This window comes from Mustelus asterias, chromosome 18 (assembly GCF_964213995.1).
Source record: "Mustelus asterias chromosome 18, sMusAst1.hap1.1, whole genome shotgun sequence".
Taxonomy (NCBI): domain Eukaryota; kingdom Metazoa; phylum Chordata; class Chondrichthyes; order Carcharhiniformes; family Triakidae; genus Mustelus; species Mustelus asterias.
The window spans coordinates 86,280,309-86,302,895 of NC_135818.1; the positions used below are offsets into that span (position 1 = coordinate 86,280,309).

Sequence of the window (22,587 nt, forward strand, 5' to 3'; positions counted from 1 at the left end):
CATGGTTTGACAATTCTGTTAAATATTTTTTTAAATCGAATCTTTAACATGATGTTTCTATTTGTGTTTTCCTCCTGGCTATTCTTATTGTGAGCACTGACCCTTTACTCACTTTCTCAATTTTCAAGAAAAATCTTGTATAGCGAGCATTCCTGTAACAATCTCCTTGCCACATTTTCTACACACTTTCCTTGTTACACTTTTGTCACACTTCATCACATTCACTTCCTGAAACACTTTCCTTGTCACACTTTCTCCTTCACATTCACTTCCTGTGACACTTTGCTTGCCATGACACTTATAGGGGTCAGTTGTTAGTAATGCTGCCTCACAGCGCCAGGGACTCGGGTTCAACTCCCGGTTTTGGTCACTGTCTGTGCGGAGTATGCACGTTCTCCCTGTGTCTGCGTGGGTTTCCCCCCACAATCCAAAAGACATACTGGCTAAGCGCATTGGCCGTGCTAAATTCTCACTCGGTGTACCCGAACAGGCGCCGGAGAGTGGCAGCTAGGGGATTTTCACAATAACTTCATTGTAGAGTTAATGTAAGCCTACTTGTGACACTAATAAACTTTAAACTATAATGATAACACTCTTTACTTCACAGTCGTGAGAAAACCACAGCAGATCAATTAGTAATTGTACCATGCACAAGCTGCTTATTGTCATGCTCGGCTTAATTAAGACGATTTTAATTAAGAAGTTCGCTGTTCATACAAAGAGAATCTCTTATTGTTCTTCCCACCCCCTGCAGGGTGTGAACATAAATCTCATTTACCTCGTACAACTCAGATTGTGATTGAAGATAGCTTTGGAGAGCTTGTGCATCGTTTACGTGAGCCTTGGGACCTCTATGGCCTCTCCACCAAACATCAACTACCCTGCTGGCCACAAGAGTGCGAAGTGATCAAAGAACGTATTAGGCACATTGGTGAGTTCTGACTGTAGACCACGAAACATTGGACAATGGATGTGCAAACAGTGGCAAGGAGGATGCAAAGCAGGTGGTGTGTAAGATGATGCTTCTGTTACTCAAACAGTTTATTATTGCTGAGAACTACTGCACATAAACAAGGTCAACACTCCCACAGGACCAGGCGTCAGCCCTGACTCAGTGATAGCAGTCTGGCCTCAGAACGTCGGGGGGTTCAGGTCTTACTCTGGATTTGAGTGGATCCAAACTGACATTTCACTGCAGCACTGAGGGAAAACTGCACTGTCAGAGCTGCCATCTTTTGGATGGCAGCTCTGACAGCGGCTCTCTCTTTCCTCTCAGATGGATGTATTTAGAAGAGGAGAAAAGAAAAAGAATGATCTGCATTTCTGTAACAATTTCATGATCACTGGATGTCCCAAAGCATATTCCAGCCAATTAAATGTAGTCATTGCTGTAATGTAGGAAACATAGCAGTCAATAGGATCACTGGTAAACTCTCACAAACAGCAATGTCATAATGACCAGATAACCTGTGCTTTTTTAGATGTTTTTTGGAGAATGAGGAATATATATTTGCTGGAACATTAGCCAGGGATAACTCCCTGTTCTCATAGCAGCATGGGACCTTTCACATCCATCTGATAAAACCTCAGTTTAACATCTTATCCAAAAGACTGTATTTTACGACCTCGGTCGCGTGAGACCGGAAATTCCCACCCCAAGGTCAACAAACGCTTCCACTGTCCGCCCCTCACCAGCTCCGATTCCGTTGCGGGCAAGGCGGTAGAATTCCGGTGAAAATCTCAAACAGTGCAGTACTCCTCCAGTGCCAGCCTCAATTTTTGCGCTTATGTCCTAGAGTGAGACTTTTGCATGACAGTGCCTCGTAACAAGCAATACCAAGAATGTAACAAAACTAACAAGTAGAAGCCACCAGCATTTAAAAAGGCATTTCACAGGGTGTGAGTTTCCCAGTAACAAGATTAGCAGGCTTTAGACAGACCAAAAAAATACATCGCCACCATAATATAAAGCACCTTAGTTAGACGATTGAACCATCAAGGGGAAGTATTGTTAGACCCACAGAAGCTGCGAGGACAGACAGAAAATACACAGAGAGAACAATCAAAGGGAAAAATAGTATAATTGCCATCCCTCAGGGAAGCAGATTCCACCTAGCAGTCTGGAAGCCAGGCTAGCTCGTAGATAAAAAGCAAGAGTGCAGAAACCGTTGTGGAAGTAGTTAAAAATCATATCTTTGCTGAACCAAGAACAGACATTTCCCAGAAGAACTCAACTTTGTACGGCGTGGTACTTGTAAGCTGGCCTTTACTTATTGATCTATTGAGGTGGATATTGTTTGAGAATAGGGAAGCCCTGAAAGAGTTCAGATCTCTTAAATATATTTTGGATCAAAAAGGATAATTTCCACATAAACTTTGTGGGTGTGTTTAGTATTTCCAATATGTAACTGTCTTAGATCATTATAGTCCTGTTCATGTATATGTGTTTTTTACTGTAATAAATAGTCTTTAATCAGTGTTATACTACAACTGGGCTGGTTACTTTCTCACTGGGTCTTCCACATGACTCCTCACACCATTCCCATAAACAAAATTACACACCACCACAGCCGGTGTTCAAAGTTGGGACATTCTCACAGATAACATCAGTTGGGTTCATGACGACTTGAAGTTAGAAGGATGTGACTGACAGACAAGGCTGCTACCAAATGAGCCTGATACAAAGCAAGGAAGTTTTCCCAGTGTCCTTCATTAATATTTATTCCTCAATCAACATTGGTAAAAACAGATTATCCCGTCATTTATTGTATTTCCAGTACATGCTACAGCAGATTTGCCTTTTAACTGAAATTTGGTGTAACGGGTGACATTGGATTAGCATGCAGAAGAAAAGAAAAGTGGGACAGGCTCTGGCATACGTGGTCAAGTCTATCTGATTTTCTTCTCACTAGTCTAAAGTCAATACTCTAATCGCTTGAAATACATTCAGAATTGACAACCCTCCGAGAACCAAGTAATGTTTTAGACGGTCTAGACACAGCTGAAAGGAAGCTGGCCACTGAGCTGCATTCCAAGCATCTTTGTTCTATCGTCCATTCCAGTTATTGCCACTTTCTTGCTTTGGATGTACTAAGTGGAAGGCCTATTCATAACAGGGTATTTTTAGCACAGAAACAGGCTAAACAGTCTCTGCCAGTGCTAATGCTCCAAATTAGTTCCCTCACATACTATTTCATCCCACTCATCTGCATATGCTTCTATTCCCTTCTCCCTCATGTGATTAAATCTCCTGCCCTTAAATGCATCAAATGCAAGGTAGTGATAAGTTCTTTTAATTCTGTTGTGGTATAAGCAGAGCAGTAAATGTTCTTCTTTTCACTCCTTTGGAGCCCACACAGTGGTGATCTTCCTCAGGGTTTCGCACTGATCTTCTTCCAAAGTCATGTTGACAAAAAAGAGAAGTACCGAGGAAGCTCACCGCCGATGTGTCTCTTGTAACTTGTGTAGAATACAATGCAATGTGGCGATTCCCGGCCATTCTCTCTTTTTACAGTGGGTGTTCCATTAGGCCCAGAGCCCCTGTACAGAGCAACAGGATTAGAGCCTGCACCAATCTACATAAATCCTGAAGAGGGTGAAGTGGTTTATAGTGCCAATAAAGGTAATTTGAGATGTGCTATACAGTCCGTACAAAAGTAAATTTTAGAAATACACCAAGTAAAATTATTCTGCATTATTTGTAAGGAGCTGTTCTTCGATTCTTAACTGTTCAAATAAAAGGCAAGAATTTCCATTCACGAATGATAGATGTGATTTGTTTCAATCGGGTTTTTCCAGCCGCACTCGACCTGAGACGGAAAATCCCGCCCAAGGTAAACGGACCTTCCCATTTTCCGTCCTTCGCCTGCTCCGATTCCCATGGCGAGTGGAGCGGTAGAATTCCGGCGAATGCGTTTTCACTGTTTCCTGTGACTGATTGTTCTGCACCTAGTGGGACTCTCTGATCTGTCCAAATGAGTACAAAGACACTGTAAGTGTTTATGAGGCTGGAATCATTCTGAGGCCCAGCAGCCACATTGACAGTCAGATGAACAGTTGCAGACGGCACCAGTTGTGGGAGGTGGGAAATTGGCTGGCTCCCATGCAGAGCTGAGATGACTAACAAGGTAGGACTTGACATGGGTAGCTCTCAAATGGGCTGTTTTTAGAGCAGCCTTCAGTGATTCTTTTCAGCCTTTAAAGATCAGTATTACTGATCAATAGAGGGCTCGATGCATTCAGGGTTCTCCAACTAGTATAGGACCAGGGGGATAGTTTGAAAATTAGAGCAATATCTTTCAGTAGTGTAGTTTTCATACCTTTCACAGGTTGGGGAGGAGCTAGGCACTGAGAAAGAAGAAGGGCATTGTACAGGAATGACTAAAAGCACAGTCGGAGAGATGAGGAGACATATGTGATAAGAGATGTATATTTTTATATTTTTGTGATTATGCTTTCTGTGTAGTTAAAGGAAATTGTATGTGTATGAGAGAGAGCGAGAAAGGGAGACAAGGATTAATTGAACAGGGGAAAGGTTACTAGAGAAGAGTTGTCTGTGAGGTCTAATAAATTAAAGGTGTTGGGTTTGTGCATTTATAATGAGAGGTTATGGTGAAGTTAGGTTGGATCTTGAAATTTGCATTGTGAGATAAGTGGAGAAATTGGTTTCAGCTGTTGAATTTCGAAAGGGAGTTCAACTGAAGATTTTTTGATATGTGCTCCCACCTTGTAATAGAGTCATGAGCCAGAATTTTACCAGCCCGCCCACCATGGGAATTGGAGCGGGAAAGGGACGGAGCATGGGAAGGTCCGTTGACCTTACACAGGATTTATGATTTCGGGATGAGCGAGGACATAAAATTCCACCCCAAGAATCACAAAGCAATACAGCACAGAAACAGGCCCTTCGGCCCAACTGATCCATGTCTGTCATGATACCAACCCATGGTACCGTCCCTCACCAGGAACTTGAAATCGCAAATTTATCCTTTCATGTCAAATTTGAGAGAATTGAATGTAAAACATGTGATGCATTTACTTTGCAGCTTATTTGGAACCATACTTCACCTTTTCCCGAGTCAGCGGCAGTCCCAAGCCTCTGAAGCAGACAGCCATTAATCCTGACAGACAAGACAACACACTGATATTTGAGGCCCGATTTGAGAGTGGGAATCTCCAGAAAGTTTTTAAAGTGTGCGTAAGATATTTTAATTGAGTGCAAGGGGAAGTATTGAGCTCCTCTTCCTTAGTGTATTGAGGTCTGTAATGTATGTTATCTTGTGCAGTTGAAACCCTCCCACATGCCAGTGATCTGTAAAACTCCCTTTAGATTCAACTCCTTGTTGGGAGTGCAGGTTAGGGGAATTTATCTTTAGCTACCTGTGTGTCAACCATGGTTCAGCTGGTATTATTCTTGCCTCTGAATTAGAAGGCCAGTCCCCAGGCTGATACTTTCAGTGCAGTAAATAAGGGATGCTCCACTGACTGAAGTGCTGACTTTAGGAGTAGACTTTAAAGCAACGCCTTGCCTAAAGTTTATTTATTTGTCACAAGTAGGCTTACATTAACTCTGCAATGAAGTTACTGTGAAAATCCCCTCGTCGCCACAGTCCGGCGCCTGTGCGGGTACACTGAGGGAGAATTTAGCATGGCCAATCTACCTAACCAGCACGTCTTTTGGATTGTGGGAGGAAACCGGAGCACCCGGAGGAAACCCACGCAGACACAGGGAGAACATGCAGACTCCACACAGACAGTGACCCAAGCCAGGAATCGAACCCGGGTCCCTGGCGCTGTGAGGCAGCAGTGCTAACCACCGTGCCGCTCCTACTCACTCAGTTGGATGTAAAATATAATGTGGCCTCTATTCTGAAGCAGCACAGAGGACTTCTCACTCACATGCAGGCCTATAATTATCCCTCAATCAGCATTGTTAATTGTAAATTAAATATTGCTGAAAAAAGAGACATGTTGAAGTTTTTTGTCTTGCACTCACCAGGACACTTCACATGAATACCAGTATAAGGGAAACAAGAAATTTATACTGGTCAAGCTGCCTGGCTTAAGTTTCAAATAATGCTTGGCAGTTATCTGTCAGTCATCATCAACTGGTGCAGTCTCCATAGCAATCCCTCTAACAATCAGAGCCCACTAGCCAGCCATTCTCTTCCCACGCACTATAAATTGCAGAAAGTGGGATCAGGTTACTAAGTTGAATAATCAGCCATAATCATAATGATAGGTGGAGCAGGCTCGAGAGGCCAAATAGCCTACTCCTGCTCTTGTTTTTTATGTTCCCATGTTGTTTCCTTATATCAGTATTCTTGTGAAGTGTCTTGATGAGTGCAAGATGAAAAGCTTTGAGATGTCTCCCTTTTCAGCAGTACTCAAGTTCTGTACTACCAAATAATAAATTCTAAATGAACTGCAAGCAGGTATTTGGCATGAGGATTCGCTTCAATAGACACAGGCTAAATCTGTGGCCTTTGGGCTAGGAAGTGCAATTTCTGTAATGTGTAACTGCGTAAACAAATGTAGAATAGTATAAAGATTGACTCCAATTCCATCCTTTACCTGGCTTTCTAAAATGGAACAGTTCAAAACCACCCCACTGACCATCACCCCCCGCCAGCCTCCCCCCCTCCCCCCCGCCCCCCCGCCCCCACCCCCACCACCATGTCCTATCCTCTTTTAAGTTGAGGTCATTCAAAATACATGTGAACAAGGAGCAGGAGCAGGCCATTCAACTCCTCGAGCCTGCTCTGCCATTTAATAAGATCATGGCTGATCTGATAGGAATCTCAAATCTGCATCCCGTCTACACCAATAATCTATCACTCCCTTGATCTAACTCACAAAAAATCCTATTCATAGAAGATAGAAACATGGAAGATGGGAGCAGGAGGAGGCCATTAGGTCCTCCGAGCCTGCTCCACCATTTATTAAGATCATGGCTGATCACCCAACTCAATAGGCTAATCCTGCTTTTTCCCCATAACCTTTGATAAAAGGTTCACCCATTATCAATGTGCCTGCTGACCTATATTTGCTTCGAGTTAAGCAAAGTCTTAATTCTAAAATTTTCACTTTTTTCAAATCCCTTCATTGCACCCCCTTTACAATCACTTCTAATTCTACAACCCTCTAAGATATCAGGGTTCCTTCAACTCAAACTTCTTGCACAATTGTAATTAGTTCTATGATCTAGCAGGTGGTAGGTGGTGCGCTAACCAAATCCCAAATGAAAACTTGCCAAGCTCTCACAATGATTTTTAATTTGCATTTTCCTCTGAGAAGATATGTGTATTTCAAATAGTAAATTTAAATAGTTATTAACAATAGAAAAGAAAACTTAAGCACACAAGATTACACTTACACAGTTAAAATTAGTCATCAGAATGTTTCCTCCAGAAAGATTTCACTTGGTTAGAGTTACAATAAACATCTCTTTAAGCAACAGTCCCTATAGATATTTAATATATAAAAATTCCAGTAATATTACCATAAGGCACCCACTATTGCTATAGGGAAGGTATGTCACAGCACTTCTTGCTCTCTCTCACTCTGCTGTGGAGAATTCCAAAAGCTTTCGAATTAAACTTTCCTGTCTGAAAACAACAGGCACTTTTCTGGATGGCTAAAGACTGCTTCATTTTGCTTCTTTTCATAGTTTTTACTCAGCACAAAGCACACTCCAGGCTCTGACATAACTAAATTGTTCAACACAGCTCCCAACCTTTCCTTAAATATGTTTTATCTCTTTTATCTTTAAAACTACTGTGCCGAACACCTCCCTGAAATGAACTGTCTTCAAAATACAAAAATCGTTCATGTTCTCTATGGTCAAATAAAACTTAATAAACTTTTCCAAGTTTACTTATGACCTTTCCTATGTTATAAAATCTTTTAATTCCCATTGAAAATTAGCAGCTGAAATCCAATCCCATACCTTTCACCTCATGCCAATTTTAACCTATGCTGTGTTTACCTGTAGAACATCCAGCAAAGCTGTATTCATTTTAAGTGTTACCTTTACATTTAGCTCCTTTGATGTTTGTAACCCTGTAGACATTCTGACTGGAATTTTACTGCCCCACCTGCCACGGGAATCAGAGCGGGGGGGGGTGGGCGGTTGAGGGGCGGACAATGGGAAGGTCCATCGACCCTGGGTGGGATTTTACGGTTTCGGATGAGCGAGGCCATAAAATTCCACCTTCTGTTTTCAGTTTAATTAAATTAGTCACAAATAAATACAGACATAAACCTACTTCCCAGAGTATCACAGTAGACCCAGAAATATGAAAAAACATTTTCTTCACAGTCTATCATGAACGCTGCTTCAATTGCCCGAGTCCTAATCCTTGGAATTCCAATCTTTAACTCTGCCTTTCTATCTCTCTTTCATCCTCTAAGACTCACCTTAAAAGTTACCTCTTTGGTTAAATTTTGGTCATCTGTCTTAATATGTCCTTACACTGCTTGGTGTCTGATGCGCGTTATCATACACGAGGCTAGATGCTCGGGAAATAAAGGCTTTTATTTACTGTAATGAAGCAGCCAATAATTATATACACGATCCCAGACTGAGGGGTCCCAGCCAGAGCAGGGACCTTTATACCTCTCCCAGGAGGCGGAGCCCGACTGGGATGTACCACAACACTACAATACAAAGGTGTAACAACCCCACCCTAACCCCAACAGCAACAAGTAGCACAACCCATCCCTAACCCAACAGTAACATATGTACATCCTTGTAGTACTGGCCAGACCCTGGCTCAGTACTATCCAGTGGGACCCAACGATGGTTCACCACAGTGTCAAATTTGATAATTACTCCTATCAAACACCTTGAGATGTTATATTTGCTATTTTAAAGGTGATATGTAACTGCATGTTCTGATGCATCTGCCTTGGAACAGTGTCGAGGCAGCATTACTCGGTGTTTAACCTGTGCTATGCAGTGCTATGTGCTATGGGAGTGTTTAATGGTGTGGAGATGCCGGCGTTGGACTGGGGTAAACACAGTAAGAAGTTTACCTGAAGAAGGGGCTTAGAGCTTCGAAAGCTTGTGTGGCTTTTGCTACCAAATAAACCTGTTGGACTTTAACCTGGTGTTGTTAAACTTCTTACAGTGTTTAATGGGACAGTGTAGGAGCTTCTCTCTGCATTTAACGATCATTCATTTTGGACAAATCTTGCTGCTGGTGATTTTGGAATTGTAGTGATCTGGTTTTGATGGACTAGTAACTTGCTTGAAATTACTCCAAGCAAACTATTAAACTATAGATTAACTCTCTGTAAAATAAATAACTTTTAAAAACTCATATAGCGTGTTATTACACTAATATTTGCACAGCCTAAGTTCTCAGGACACTGTGCACTTAATACTTCCCTGCCCCTTAATCTGTTGTTATTTTCTTCAACCTTTACAGAGGGGATTACGAATACAACTTGATCTTACGCACAGATCTGTACACATCAAAACACACCCAGTGGTATTACTTCCAGGTACAGAACATGCAGGAGGCAGTTGAATACCGCTTTACCATTATCAACCTGATGAAGCCCACTAGTTTATACAACATGGGAATGAAGCCACTGATGTACTCCACAAAGGATGCTGAACTGTACCAGGTGGGGTGGCGCAGGGTGGGTAGCCAGATCAAGTACTACAGAAACAACTATGGCAGTGACAAGCAACAGTATTACTCACTTACCTGGACATTCGAGTTCCCCCATCATGCGGACACTTGCTACTTCGCCCACTGCTACCCTTACACATACTCTGACCTCCAGGACTATTTAATGAGTGTGGCCAATGATCCAGCCAAGTCTAAGTTCTGTAAAGTCCGAGTGCTGTGCCGGTCGCTGGCTGGGAACATGGTTTATGTCCTGACTGTGACCAATCCCTCCGAGAATTCCAAGACGGCAGCTGAAAAGAAGGCGGTGATTCTGACCGCCCGCGTCCACCCAGGTGAGACCAACAGCTCTTGGATGATGAAAGGCTTCCTCGACTGCCTTCTTGGCAACTCAATGGATGCCAAGCTGCTGCGGGATACATTCCTCTTCAAAATCGTGCCAATGTTGAACCCTGACGGGGTCATAGTCGGCAATTATCGGTGCTCACTCTCTGGCCAGGATTTGAACAGGAAATACCGGTCCTTTTTGAAGGAGACATATCCCCCTGTGTGGTACACCCGGAAACTGATAAAACGGTGAGAGGGAATGATGCAGGTAGTGTGTTTGTTAGAAGCTAAAGATTAGTTCTACAGTCCCTATTCCATATCCAGCCGTGGTCATATCTTAGCTAATGAAGGTAAACACATCCAGTGTAGAATTGACTTTTCAGACCAGGAGGATCTGAAGGTCACTCACTGGTCCAGGATGTATTGGCTGAACTCAATTGAGGATGGTACGATTGGGAAGGAGTGTGATTGATGCGGTTCAGGTGTGAGTGTGTCCTGCACAGCAAGGGACAATATGAGAAATACATAAGCAGAAAACAGTGAGATAGTACAACCCAGGACTTCTCAGAGCCAGTGGCAGTGCTGCAGGAGGTACAGAATAAAAAATGCATCACTCCTTTTGAAAAACAAAGCAACCCATTTCCTATTCCAGCAAAGATTTGCCATTTTGAGTCTGCTTTCCTCTAGACTGAGCTGGTGACCTCTCTGCCCCATCAAACACTCCCAGGACAGGTACAGCACGGGGTTAGATACAGAGTAAAGCTCCCTCTACACTGTCCCCCATCAAACACTCCCAGGACAGATACAGCACATGGTTAGATATGGAGTAAAGCTCCCTCTATGGAGTAAATGCTGCAGTCTCGGAACAGCATTGTCTGTTAGTGAGATGTGATATTTCACATATTCCACACATGTAACTTATTTTGAACTTTTCACCAGATGTGAAACAGTCCGATGATCCCTCATGTTGAGCTTGATTTGAAATTATAATCAATTTGTTCTGATCAGATGGGTCTGATCCAGGTTTACACCCAGATAAAATACTGCAGATGCTGGAATCTGAAACAAAAACAGAAAGTGCTGGAAAATCTCAGCAGGTCTGACCCTTGAAGTATCATCCAGACTCGAAATGTTGGCTCTATTCTCTCTCCTCAGATGCTGTCAGACCTGCTGAGATTTTCCAGCATTTTCAGAAAATAGCAAACTTATTCTCAGGTGTCCTCTCTTGAATTAGATAGCCCTTTAGTACCTCATGAGGGTCAGTTTTATACTGTGACCTGCTTGTGCCATGCCCCACTCTGCTGATATTTCCCAAAACAGAGCTTCTTTAACGCTAGTAAGGGGAGGCTGGTGGTTGCTGTATTTGCTCTCTTGTTACGTTTCCATTTTTTTTCAGGTTGATGAAGGAGCGGACAGTTTTTCTTTACTGTGATCTCCACGGACACAATCGGAAGCAGAACATTTTCATGTATGGCTGTCAGAGTAGAAGGCGTACAGTGTCATCATTTGCCAAACAGCGAGTTTTCCCTCTCATGCTCAGTAAGAACTGCTGTAACAAGGTATAGTCTAACGATGCCGGGTTTTACACAGATATTGAACTCTATTAAATCATCTTTTGTGACTATTTTGAACGTTTGCTATCTACTGACCACTTACACCTGGGTAGGTTCAGAGACAGATTTACCATGAAACACACTGTGCCTGGACAAAGGGCCCCAAACAATGGGGTGACCCACACCGGGCTGCTGCACTGGGCATCCAAATGGAAGCTGATTACTCTGCATTTTCTGATAGGCTCAAACAAATACAAATGAGCCTATCAGCAGCAAATGCAGAGCAAAATCAGGTCAAAGAGTGGGAAAAGTAACAGTTGTTGCAGGCATGCCCAAGACCCCAAGAGGCGAGGGAGAGGAGCGGTGGCTGGCCACATGATGAGGGATTAAGCTGCTGAGGTTTGCACTTGCAGGAGGGACCTTCCCAGACTTATAGGTGCACAGCACCCTGGAAACAAGCCATGAGTGGCTGAGCAGGCGAGCGGGTTTGCACTGGGTGCTGGCTGCAGAACAGACCCAGGCCAGGAAAGTAAGAACTGCTTCAATTAGCCTTTAATTTGGGTGAGAACTCTGGTTAAAGTTTCATTAGAAATGGAGCTTTGAAACTTGTACATGTGAAGTTTGAGCTATTTGAATCAAATTCTAATGCCGGGCCCAAATTTGAACGCTATGGTTCCAAAGTTAAAGTATTGGATTTTTTAATCAATGCTCCTCACTTAGGTTGGATCATCGACAATGCTCATTGACACTGCCACTTCTTACCAGCCTGTCCTCTTATATCCTCAACAGAATACTGAGGGTGGCACTCATGTAACATCATCTTCACAACACAATCTCCATTCCAAATAAATTAGAGTTTGTTAACCTTATTGCTTCTTGACGTTCTCCTCCCTTGCGTAATAAAAATTACATGGACCCCTCAATAACACAAGTACTGTTTCAGTATGAAGATTAGTTAGCTAACCTTAGCTTTGAACATTTTCCAGCTACCCACAATTTAGGTCGGATCGCATACCTCCATTGTACTTCTTGCATGGAAGGAATCCAACTCTCTCAACATATACATTGTATCTGTAATTATACTTATAAAATTATATTTCACATGTATAAGATTATGCATTGTTGTTTGACATACTATGTGTATATATGTACATGAATAAATACCCATTTCAGTCCTTTTGGCATCAGTTATCCAAGTTCACAATTTTAACAACAGCTTACCAGCTGGTCAGTAGAGAAATTTGGCAAAACTCTGGCTGAAGATTTGGAGTGAGAAAATTCCTCCTCCCAATCAAGACTTTTAACAAGCAAGTGACACAGCCTCAAGCCAATCCCAAGAATACAGCTCCCAATCCCAAGAATACAACTCCCAATCCCAAGAATTCAGTTCCCAATCCCGAGAATACAGCTCCCAGTCCCGAGAATACAGCTCCCAATCCCGAGAATACAGCTCCCAGTCCCTTCCTGACTCGATCACATGGAAACAATCAGTTGTGTGTGGACCTGGCACGAGGTGATGACATTCCAATGGTTTTCTCTTTTGAAAAGCAAACTTCTGAGGCAGTTATTTCATTTGTTTTGCGGTGGAGCCTCACCTGTCGGCCCAGGGGAAAGCAGCCATGTTTGTTTTGGTTGGGTTTCCAAGAGATGTTTAGGATAGACAAGAAGGGACTCCAGTGACCAGCTTTGGCCAGCAGAAGAGGTTTGAGAGAAATGTTTTGAATAAGTTGAAAAACGAAGGTGAGATTGAGGATTTGGCAGCAGTTAAATATAAAGGGGTAATTTACTACATTGATCATACAGTGCACAGGGTTGTCCATGGGACTACTGAGAAGTATAATCTTAGTAAATCCACACCATCAAGGCCATGGTGAGTAGGTTCTGCAGATGTGCACCATTTAGATGAAACCTGTGCCTGTGGAATCTGGATTGGTTGGGTGTTGCTGTTGGCTGAGGACTGGAGGCTAAATCGTAGAATCATAGAATCCCTACAGTGTAGAAGGAGACCATTCAGCCCATTGAGCTGCACTGACAGTAATCCCACCCAGGCCCTATCCCTGTAACCCCATGTATTTAAACTGCTAATCCCCCTGATCCTAAGGGACAATTTAGCATGGCCAATGCACCTATCCTGCACATCTTTGGAGTGTGGGAGGAAATGAGAGCACCCAGCGGAAACCTGCACAGACATGGGGAGAACTCCACACAGACAGTGACCCGAGGCCGGAATTGAACCCGGGTCCCTGGCGTTGTGAGGCAGCAGTGCTAACCACTGTGCCACTCTACATGACGAAAGTAACCGGAACTCTCTCTGAGGAAAACTGAGGCTGGGATTTTCCACCTTCCCTGTGGTGGATGTTTCCAAGGTGGCGGGTGGGGTCAGGAGGGATGTGAGGTTGTGGGAAGGGTGGGGAGGGGTGGGGAGGGGTGGGGGGCGGTGGCAGAAATGATGGTGAGCATGGGACCCATGAACTGTAAATTCACCTCTGGATAAACTTACCTTTGAGTTAGATTTTAGAAATTTCTGCACATCCACTTAAAAAGGACTTGATTAGGTTTCAGTGGTGTGATTGACAAGACATAAGAACAGGGAGTGGGACTAATTAATTGGTTCTTTTAAAGAGTGAGCATAGACATGATCACCGAATTTTACCACCTCGCCCGCCTGAGGCTTGTAAGATTCCGTCCGAGGCCAACGGAGAATGCCATTCTTCGAGCCTGCCTGTCCCTGGAATCGGGGCGTGCATGCCGGTAAAAGTCCGGTGGATGTGTCTGCTCGAGTGCTGCAAGATCCTATAATTTATGAAATCCTCCCATCCCGGATTATGAATATGAGCAAATCATTCAGCCTGTCAAGTTGGTTCTGTCGCTCAGTTAAAGCATGTTGATCTGTATCACAGCTCCAAATCTCTGGATATATTTACCGATCAAAATCTATCAATGTCTCAAGCTTAATACACTCTGCTTTATTGCCACCAATGCTCTGTTACTGCTAGCTGTTTATGTGAAAATGGGTAGTGATTACATTAAGATGGCACATTTGGGAATATACTTGTGGTGAACCATAGATGGTTACCACTATGGGTACTTGTACATATGTTACTCTTGTTACTGTTGGGGTTAGGGTTGGGGTGTTCCACCTGTTGGTATTGTTCTGTGGTACACTCCGGTTGGCTCCGCCTTCCTATAGGAGTATAAAGGTCACTGCACTTCCTAGTGACCCTTTAGTCTGGGATTGTATTGTTAAGCAGTATGCTCCATTCTTGTTGCTAATAAAAGCCTTTATTTCCCGGGTACGATCCAGCCTCCCGAGTGAATTAATCGCGCATCAATACTAAACACTCAAATGTCCAAAAGCGACAAGTGAACATTATTGTGCTCTTACCTGCTGACTGCTTTTCATTCCAGTTCTCCTTCAAAAGTTGTAAATTCCATGTTAAGCGGGTTAAAGAAGGAACGGGCCGTGTGGTGGTTTGGAGGATGGGCATCACGAACAGTTACACCCTGGAGGCGACTTTCTGTGGTTCCACATTGGGTAAGAGCAATATGACTCTGCCTCAATCAATTTATGGAATTAGAAATCAGTTTGTAAGTCTGAGCGCGGGGGATAAAATAGCAAGTAAAAAGGACCTAGGGAGAGAGAGGAATACACATACGTATAGAATCATACAGCACAGGAGAGGCCCTTCAGCCCATCGAGTCCGTACTGACACATTAGAGACACCTGAACTCCCAACTAATCCCACCTGCCAGCACTTGGCTCATAGCCCTGAATGTTATAATATGAAAGCAAAACACTGCAGATGCTGGAATCTGAAACAAAAATAGAAAATGCTGGAAAATCTCAGCAGGTTTGACAGCATCTGTGGAGTGAGAATAGAGAGCAGCTCTGACCAAGGGTCATCCAGACTCGAAAAGTTGGCTCTATTCTCTCCTCACAGATGCTGTCAGACCTGCTGAGGGTTGTCCTCTGAATAGTGATTAAGAAGAATGGGACTGCACTCTCTGGAGCTTAGAAGAATGTGGGAGATGATCTCACTGAAACATGTAGGATTGTGACGGGCTTTACAGGATAGATGTAGAGAGATTGTTTTCCCTGGTTAGAGAGTTTAGAGTTTAGGGCACAGTCTCTGCATAAGGGGTCAGCCATTTAGGATCAAGATGAGGAGAAATGTTTTCACTCAGAGGGTTATGAATCTTTGAAATTCTCCAACCTAGATGTCTGTGTATGTCCAATCATTGGGAATATTCAATAATTAACCAATACAGGATAAGTGATGTTCAAGTGAAAGAACAGCCATGATCCTATTGAATGCCAGCACATTGCTAATATGAGTGATGGTATAGTCTACTCCTGTTCCTACTCATGCTTCTCATGTAATTCTATGCAATGTAAGCCTACTTTTAGCAATATGATGGGGTTCAATTTTAACCACACCTGCCAGGTGAAAACTGGAAACATGTTAAACCCACTAAGATGAGCCGTTAAAAAACTTATACATATCGTGTTATCCTGTCCAATCACTGTTTGTGATGTTAATCTGGGTCAAGTGATAACCTAAAGCACATAACAGCCTCACAAATGTATGCAAATCGTCATACTAGAACATTAATACACAAGGGCTTTTTTCTGCCCCATAAATCCATGGGGGTAAATCCCCACCATGATCTCGACTCTAGGTGAGGCTTCCTTCAGGTGTGCATGGTGAGATCCTGACTGAGGATCCAAAACAGGGAATGTGTGTCTTGGAGAATCAGTTCCTGTCCCTTAGCCCTGCCCCCAAAACGTCCACGGCCTTACAGTTGGTAGAGACTCAACTCCCAAACGTCCAAACAGCAAACTCCTGTTTAAGGCAAATCTGAATCAAGACTGAGTTTTCCCAATTAGACTGCCAGTGGACAAGTCTCAATTTCCACCCCTAAAACAAGATACTGAAAAGAAGCTACCTGAGTCTTGACTCTGATGTTTCATTGCAGGGAACAGTAAAGATTTTCATTTCAATGTGAATGATCTGGAATCAGTGGGTTTTGAGTTCTGTGACACCTTGCTGGACTACTGTGATCCTGATCAATCCAAGGTAAACTTGTCGTTTGTAAAATCAAAACATGTTAATGTAGCCTGCCTGTAGTGATTACATTAAATTGCTAAGTTTCTGCATGTTTCTAAATCTATAAGAGGCATTTGTCTTATATACTGGATTCTCTTCATTGCCTATCCATTTTAGCATTCGGATTAAGTTCAGAGAAGAATTGACCTCTTAGATGCTATAGTGCGATAGGACATTTGTGGATCCATCTTTGGGTATAAAGGCGTTGTGCCTGATTAAGAAATTTGAAAGGTGCCTGCTCTTGCACCTCTGAAATTGAACATAACCGAATGGCTCCTGACCAGATTAAATGCAGTCCATTGTGGTGGGTGACTGGTCCCATCTCCACCTCACATCTCAACATCTGTCCTGTTTTTTACACCTAACTATGCATCTCAACATCTGTCAAATCTCAGAAAATGCATTCTCACGATCAGGTTAATTTCACATCCCATATTCTTCATTTCAACACCTAATGAACCTCAGGTCTGATACTACAAATGCAAAATCTATCCAAATTAACTTCCTGTACTATCACCTCAATGCGTATCTAACTTCACATCCATACTATTACACCAATATACAACTAACCTCATATCCTATATACAACCTAACCTCTCTTCCCATATGGACAATATCTAAAGACCATATCCACCATGCTAGCAGCCTCTCAAAAATATTCAACTACATCAGTTTTAAGGCCCTGAATATGGAATAAACTGTAAAGTGAGGGGCTGATTCATTATCGTTCATTTTGTTTTATGGCCAAAGGCCAATTTCACCCTCATTTAATGAAGTGAATTTGTTGATTCCATGTCTCCTCTCTAGTATATCCAATGCAAAAGGCAGTTGCAGAATCAAATAAAAGAAGATGTTGCTGCCAAAATGAAGATGTCTGGTGCAAGATATGATTCTGATGCATCGATTGGCGATATCCTCTCCTATATTGAATCCAGGTACATGACAATATTTCTTACGTGGTGACAGTAATGACATACAGAACAAGCTCTCCTTAACTTACTGTACATTTAGCTTCATATGATTCACTGGAATTTTATTAAGAGCCACAATACCAAGCAATATCTTAGTTTGAGGAACTGTAGAACATTTTGTGCCACGTATTGATGAGTTGTTGGAACGCACATTCAATTCCTCATGTGGTAAGTTCTACATTTTCATCTTGCAAAGTGGAATTCAGGCACTACCCCATAAGAAGCCAAAAGAAGTTCTATTAAGTTGCTGTTTCACGTGCTATACAGAAGCCGTGATTGAACTGTTTCCTGATGATACCCCTGTTGTCACCTTCTGAGGAGAACGAGAGTAGAGGGAGCAGCACCATCCCAGTCTAATGAACATCTTGCACCAAGCTTATGGTTGGTGCCTTAGTATCATGTTCAAGTTTTACTATTCCCCTGCCCTCCACCCCGGTGCCATCCTCCTGCCAAGGGAATACATACATAACTGATTTATGCTGGTTTTATGCCAGGCTGTACCTGTTGCCAAATTTCCTCAATCATTTGCTTTGTTTGTCAGTTGCCAGCTATTTGCCACTTAGCTCATTAACAACTGGCTCTCTGTGCAAAAAGTGAAGGCATGTGAGTCTCCTGCACTTGTGCAAGTTCTGGATAGATATAAATTTGGAGGCCTGATATTACTACTACTGCTGCTTTTTATCTTGTTCATGAATTTCCCCTTATTGAGACCTACAGTGTTAAATTCATTGGAAAATACCAGTTTTAATGGCATCTGAATGTTTTACATTAAAAGAGAAAGGCTTTCACAATTATTCATACTTTACTCTGTAGAACAGGAAGAAGAGCTTGCATTTATATAACTGCAGTTACAATCTCAATTACAGCTGATGAACTGTTGTAATGTATAAATGCAGTCGCAAATTTCCACACAACAAGCTCCAACAAACTGCAATATAAAAATGACAAGATAATACCTTTTAGTGATGTTGGTTGTGGAATCAATATTAGTCAGGACACTGGGGAGGACTGCTTTGAAGTAACACCGTGGGATCTTTGCATCTGGCTAAGAGAGCAGACAGAGCCTTGGTTTAATATCTCATCTGGACATAGTTGCTGGAATTCTACTGCCTCGCCCACCATGGAACCGGAGCAGGCAAGGAGTGGATAATGGAAATGTCCATTGACCTCAGGTGGGATTTTCCGGTTCGGTTTGGGCAAGGCTGTAAGATCCCGCACAGTACCTCCAACTGTGCAGCACTCCCTCAATACTAAGCTAACCTCAATTATGTGCAGAGGGCCTTGAACCCACCACCTTCAAATTCAGGGATGAGAATGACACCCACTGAGCCACAGGTGACACCATGGACTGTGAATTGTTGTTATTGGTGAAATGCTTGTTACTTTCTCTTCTCATTTCAGCACCACTGGCTCAAACAGCTCCGAGTCTGATGACCAGCCTTTGCATTTTGGAAAAGAGGGGCACGAGGTATGCACTGAATGGTTGCTTATTCTCTGGGAAGTTGGTCCTCTGCTCAGCAAATAGGTCTACTTTTTCTTGATTTATTTCAGCTTCTCTCCTACCTTTCTCACTGTTGATGGTGCCAGCTGCTCCGAATGGTCTACTGGATGAAGGTATTGCCAGTTTTGCCATTGAGTAATGCGGTGCTTATGTTAATTGGCTAGTGATCCAGAGGCCTGGACTAATAATGTAGGAGAATGTGAATTCAAAATCTACCATGGCAGAAGTATTTGAATTCAATTTTTTAAAAAGCTGAAAGAAAAATCAGCAAAGTGACCATAAAGCTGTTGAATTGTCATTAAAAAATTAACTGGATCACTAATGTCCTTTGAGGAAGGAAATTTGCTGTATCTGGTCTGGACCTATGTTTAATTCCAGTCCCACACCAATGTAAGGGACTGCAACAATTTAAGAGATAGATCCACAATCAACTTATCAGGATAACTAAGGATGAGCAACAAATGTTGGCCTTGCCAGGAAGACTATGTCCCAGTGATGAATAAAAGTCATGTAGAACAGAATTTCCCAAGTTTCACCTTAGTCTGTATTGAGTCAGCTGATTTCAGTGAGGCTGCAGTGGGATGTTACCCCAAGACCACTTCTGTTTCCCCGGGCTAGTGAGGGGAAAGTTGTTTGGGATTTTTGCTCCTGAATGTTATGCAGTGTTAGTGCATAGGTGATGAATGAGAACCAATGGACTTGGTTGTGAAGACACTGAATGATTGAATCTCTTGCTGATTGTACTCTTTGAGCTCATGCATAAGGATGAAGCACCAAAAGGATTCGGGCGGGACTTTACAGCAGTGCTTGCCCCAGAACTGGAAAATCCCGCCCAAGGTCAATGGACCTTTACATGGTCTGTGTCCCACTCGCTACAATTCCCTTGGCAGGCGAGACAGGAAATTTCCACCCAGGAAGTTGGGGAGTTGTACTTTAAAGTGGAACATGCCTCTTGGGAAACAAAGGAGAAAACCTGGCCCATCAGCATCTAGTTGTCGCAACCATGTTGCATCTGCTTCAAACTCTGGGGAGTTCATGTGACCTATTCAGGCACATTTGAAGTAATAGTTTTATGGGTGGTTGGGGGGAGAGATGCACGGCACTTGGAGAGAGAGAGAGAGAGAGAGTTCCAGTGTTTGGGGGTGAGTGTTGAAGGTATTCCCACTGATGGTGGCATTACCAGAATTCAACGAATGAAGGATTCAAGCTGGGACAGAGAGATGGGTGAAGTTTGCAGAGATAGGGAAGAGTTATGGAAATTTTCAAGGTCAGGAATAATGGGCGAGCAGGACATTGTATGGGAAAGGTGGTAATTGGCAGAGTTTTGAATGCGATGACGTTGATGGAGATTGCTGTTTGGAGACCCTATACAGAGAATGTGGTGTTCAATATTGACCAGGACACTGAGGCTGTACAGCAAATTTGATTGGTCAATCAGACAAGAGGTTTGGATGACAGGCATAGTCAAACAAGATAGCCCCAACTTAGTATGTCAAAGATAAACTTTTACTTCACTAAGCAGCTTAAGTGGGAAATTTATTGCCTGGTTTTCATTGCTTTTCTTCATGCTATTTGAATCAAATATAAGTTCCTGACAAAAGGTGCGCTTAAGTAACACAGTCGTGATGTACTGCTTGATCACTATTACTTGACTGTAATCATCTATTTTATAGATCGCTGGCGTCACTCACTTGCGAGGCTGTAGCGAGAGTTTTCCTCAAGAAATGATTCTCATGGTTACCTGGGTTAATGAAAAGGTTTTTCCCTGGTGGTTCAGCTGGTTAACTGGTACAAGTAGACTCATTGAGACCAGAAGGACCCAAGTTTGATGCTTAGCTAGTTGATCTCAGCCAGCTTGCCGCTTGGTAAAGGAGATTAAATCATCAAGATACCCATTACTGTTCAACAACTTCTGCTGGAATTGGAGACTGACTGACAACTAGATTGGGTTTAGTGCTGATGCCACTGTAGTTGAATGACCAATCTGTTGGGATAGGTACAATGTATAATCTTGCATAATTTTAGCAGGTTCCTTGGGTTCCACCAATGTCTGTCTGGGACCAGGTGAAGGAGAGTGACTGAAGTAGGTCTGTTTTATCACAGTATTACTGATGGATCTGTGCTCTGCAGCTCTAGCTCCACAGTGTCACTTTGATGACATCTTTATATTATTAAGAAGATAATAATGCCTTTTACACTCACTATTAATAGAGAGATACGCTGGCTTAGACTATGAGAAAACTTTGACAGCAGCATTTGATCTGTGAATAAGCCACATTATGTTCTTCTCTTTTTCAGCAGAGTGTGATAAAGAGAAAAAAACAACTGAAAACCAAAAAGCAAAGACAGAATTCCTACTTAATCCGGAAAGTGTTGGATACTGCAAAGCATTACCAGGTGTGGAATCTTGGATAGAGATACAGAGAGAAAGATGGGGACAGAGACAAAGAAAGACACAGAGAGAGAGGGGGTAATTTGAAAGCTGAGAGACATGAAGGGAGATATGGGGAGAAAGACATAATACAATGAGAGGGAACAGAGGGAGAGAGAGGCACACGCACAGAGGCAAAAGGTCAGAGAGAGAGTGTGGAGGGACAGGGACACATGCAAAGAGAGCAGAAGGGAGATGAGGAGAATTTTTTAATGCAGTGAATTGTGATCTGGAATGTACTGCTTGAAAAGTTGATGGAAGAGGATTCAGTAATAATTTCAGAATGAAATTGGATGAGTACTTGAATACGAAAAAATTGGGAAAGAGCAGGGGATAAAGGAACTGTGAGATAGCCCTGTCAAGTAGCTGACAATGACAGGATTGGCTGAATGGCCTCCTTGCTGTAAGATGCTATTCTGTGAGAAAGAAGAATGGTCTTAAGTATGAAGCTCTTGGGGGCAAACTTATTTAAAAATTCTAAGTCCAGAACGAGCATAAAAACAGGAGAGTTTCTTATCCATTTTTTCGGTGAGTCCAAATCTGGTATTTAGAGCAGAAAAAACCCCTCAAAATCTGTTTCACACCACTAGGAGAGGGGGCTTGCTGATAGCAGCAGAGGGCATAATTGTGCATGTGCAGGTCTCTCTGCTCTGAGCAGCAGAGAGACCTGTCACGAAGCCCCTGCAGCTTTCAGCTGGTCTCTGTGGCCTAAACCCCCCCCCAGCTATTGCAGGGGCCCACGGCCAATCGCGAGCCCTCCCTGTCCGGAAAAATGGACTCTCACAACACCCCCCTGCCTGGAAAGATCGAACCCCATGACCGTCCCCACCCTGGATCGATCCCCCTCCCTCCCCCCACCGATCACTGTTGCAGAGTGGCAGAGGGCCCCTCTCTCTTCCACCACTGATCTCAAAAACAGAGTGCACAGCTTTCCGCCCCCACCACTGATCGGCCCGCCTCTGGTCTGGCCCCACCCCTAGTAAGCCCCATCCCTTAGGCGATGCCCCTTAGTACTGCTCAGAGCCCGGTGGGCAGTGCCAGGTGCCTGGCTGAGTGCC

The 22,587-nt window shown here is 43.1% G+C and overlaps 1 protein-coding gene across 1 annotated transcript; it reads left to right on the top strand.

Annotated features, from left to right (window-relative positions):
* The first annotated feature begins 291 nt into the window (after nt 1–291).
* On the top strand, nt 292–21,513 carry LOC144506780 (cytosolic carboxypeptidase 3-like). Its single transcript, XM_078233140.1, has 11 exons — nt 292–313; nt 755–931; nt 3,515–3,622; nt 5,046–5,193; nt 9,432–10,214; nt 11,362–11,524; nt 14,927–15,053; nt 16,496–16,596; nt 17,434–17,561; nt 18,999–19,065; nt 21,397–21,513. The coding sequence occupies exons 1-11, from the start codon at nt 292–294 to the stop codon at nt 21,511–21,513; spliced, it is 1,941 nt and encodes a 646-aa protein (XP_078089266.1).
* The last annotated feature ends 1,074 nt before the right edge of the window (nt 21,514–22,587 follow it).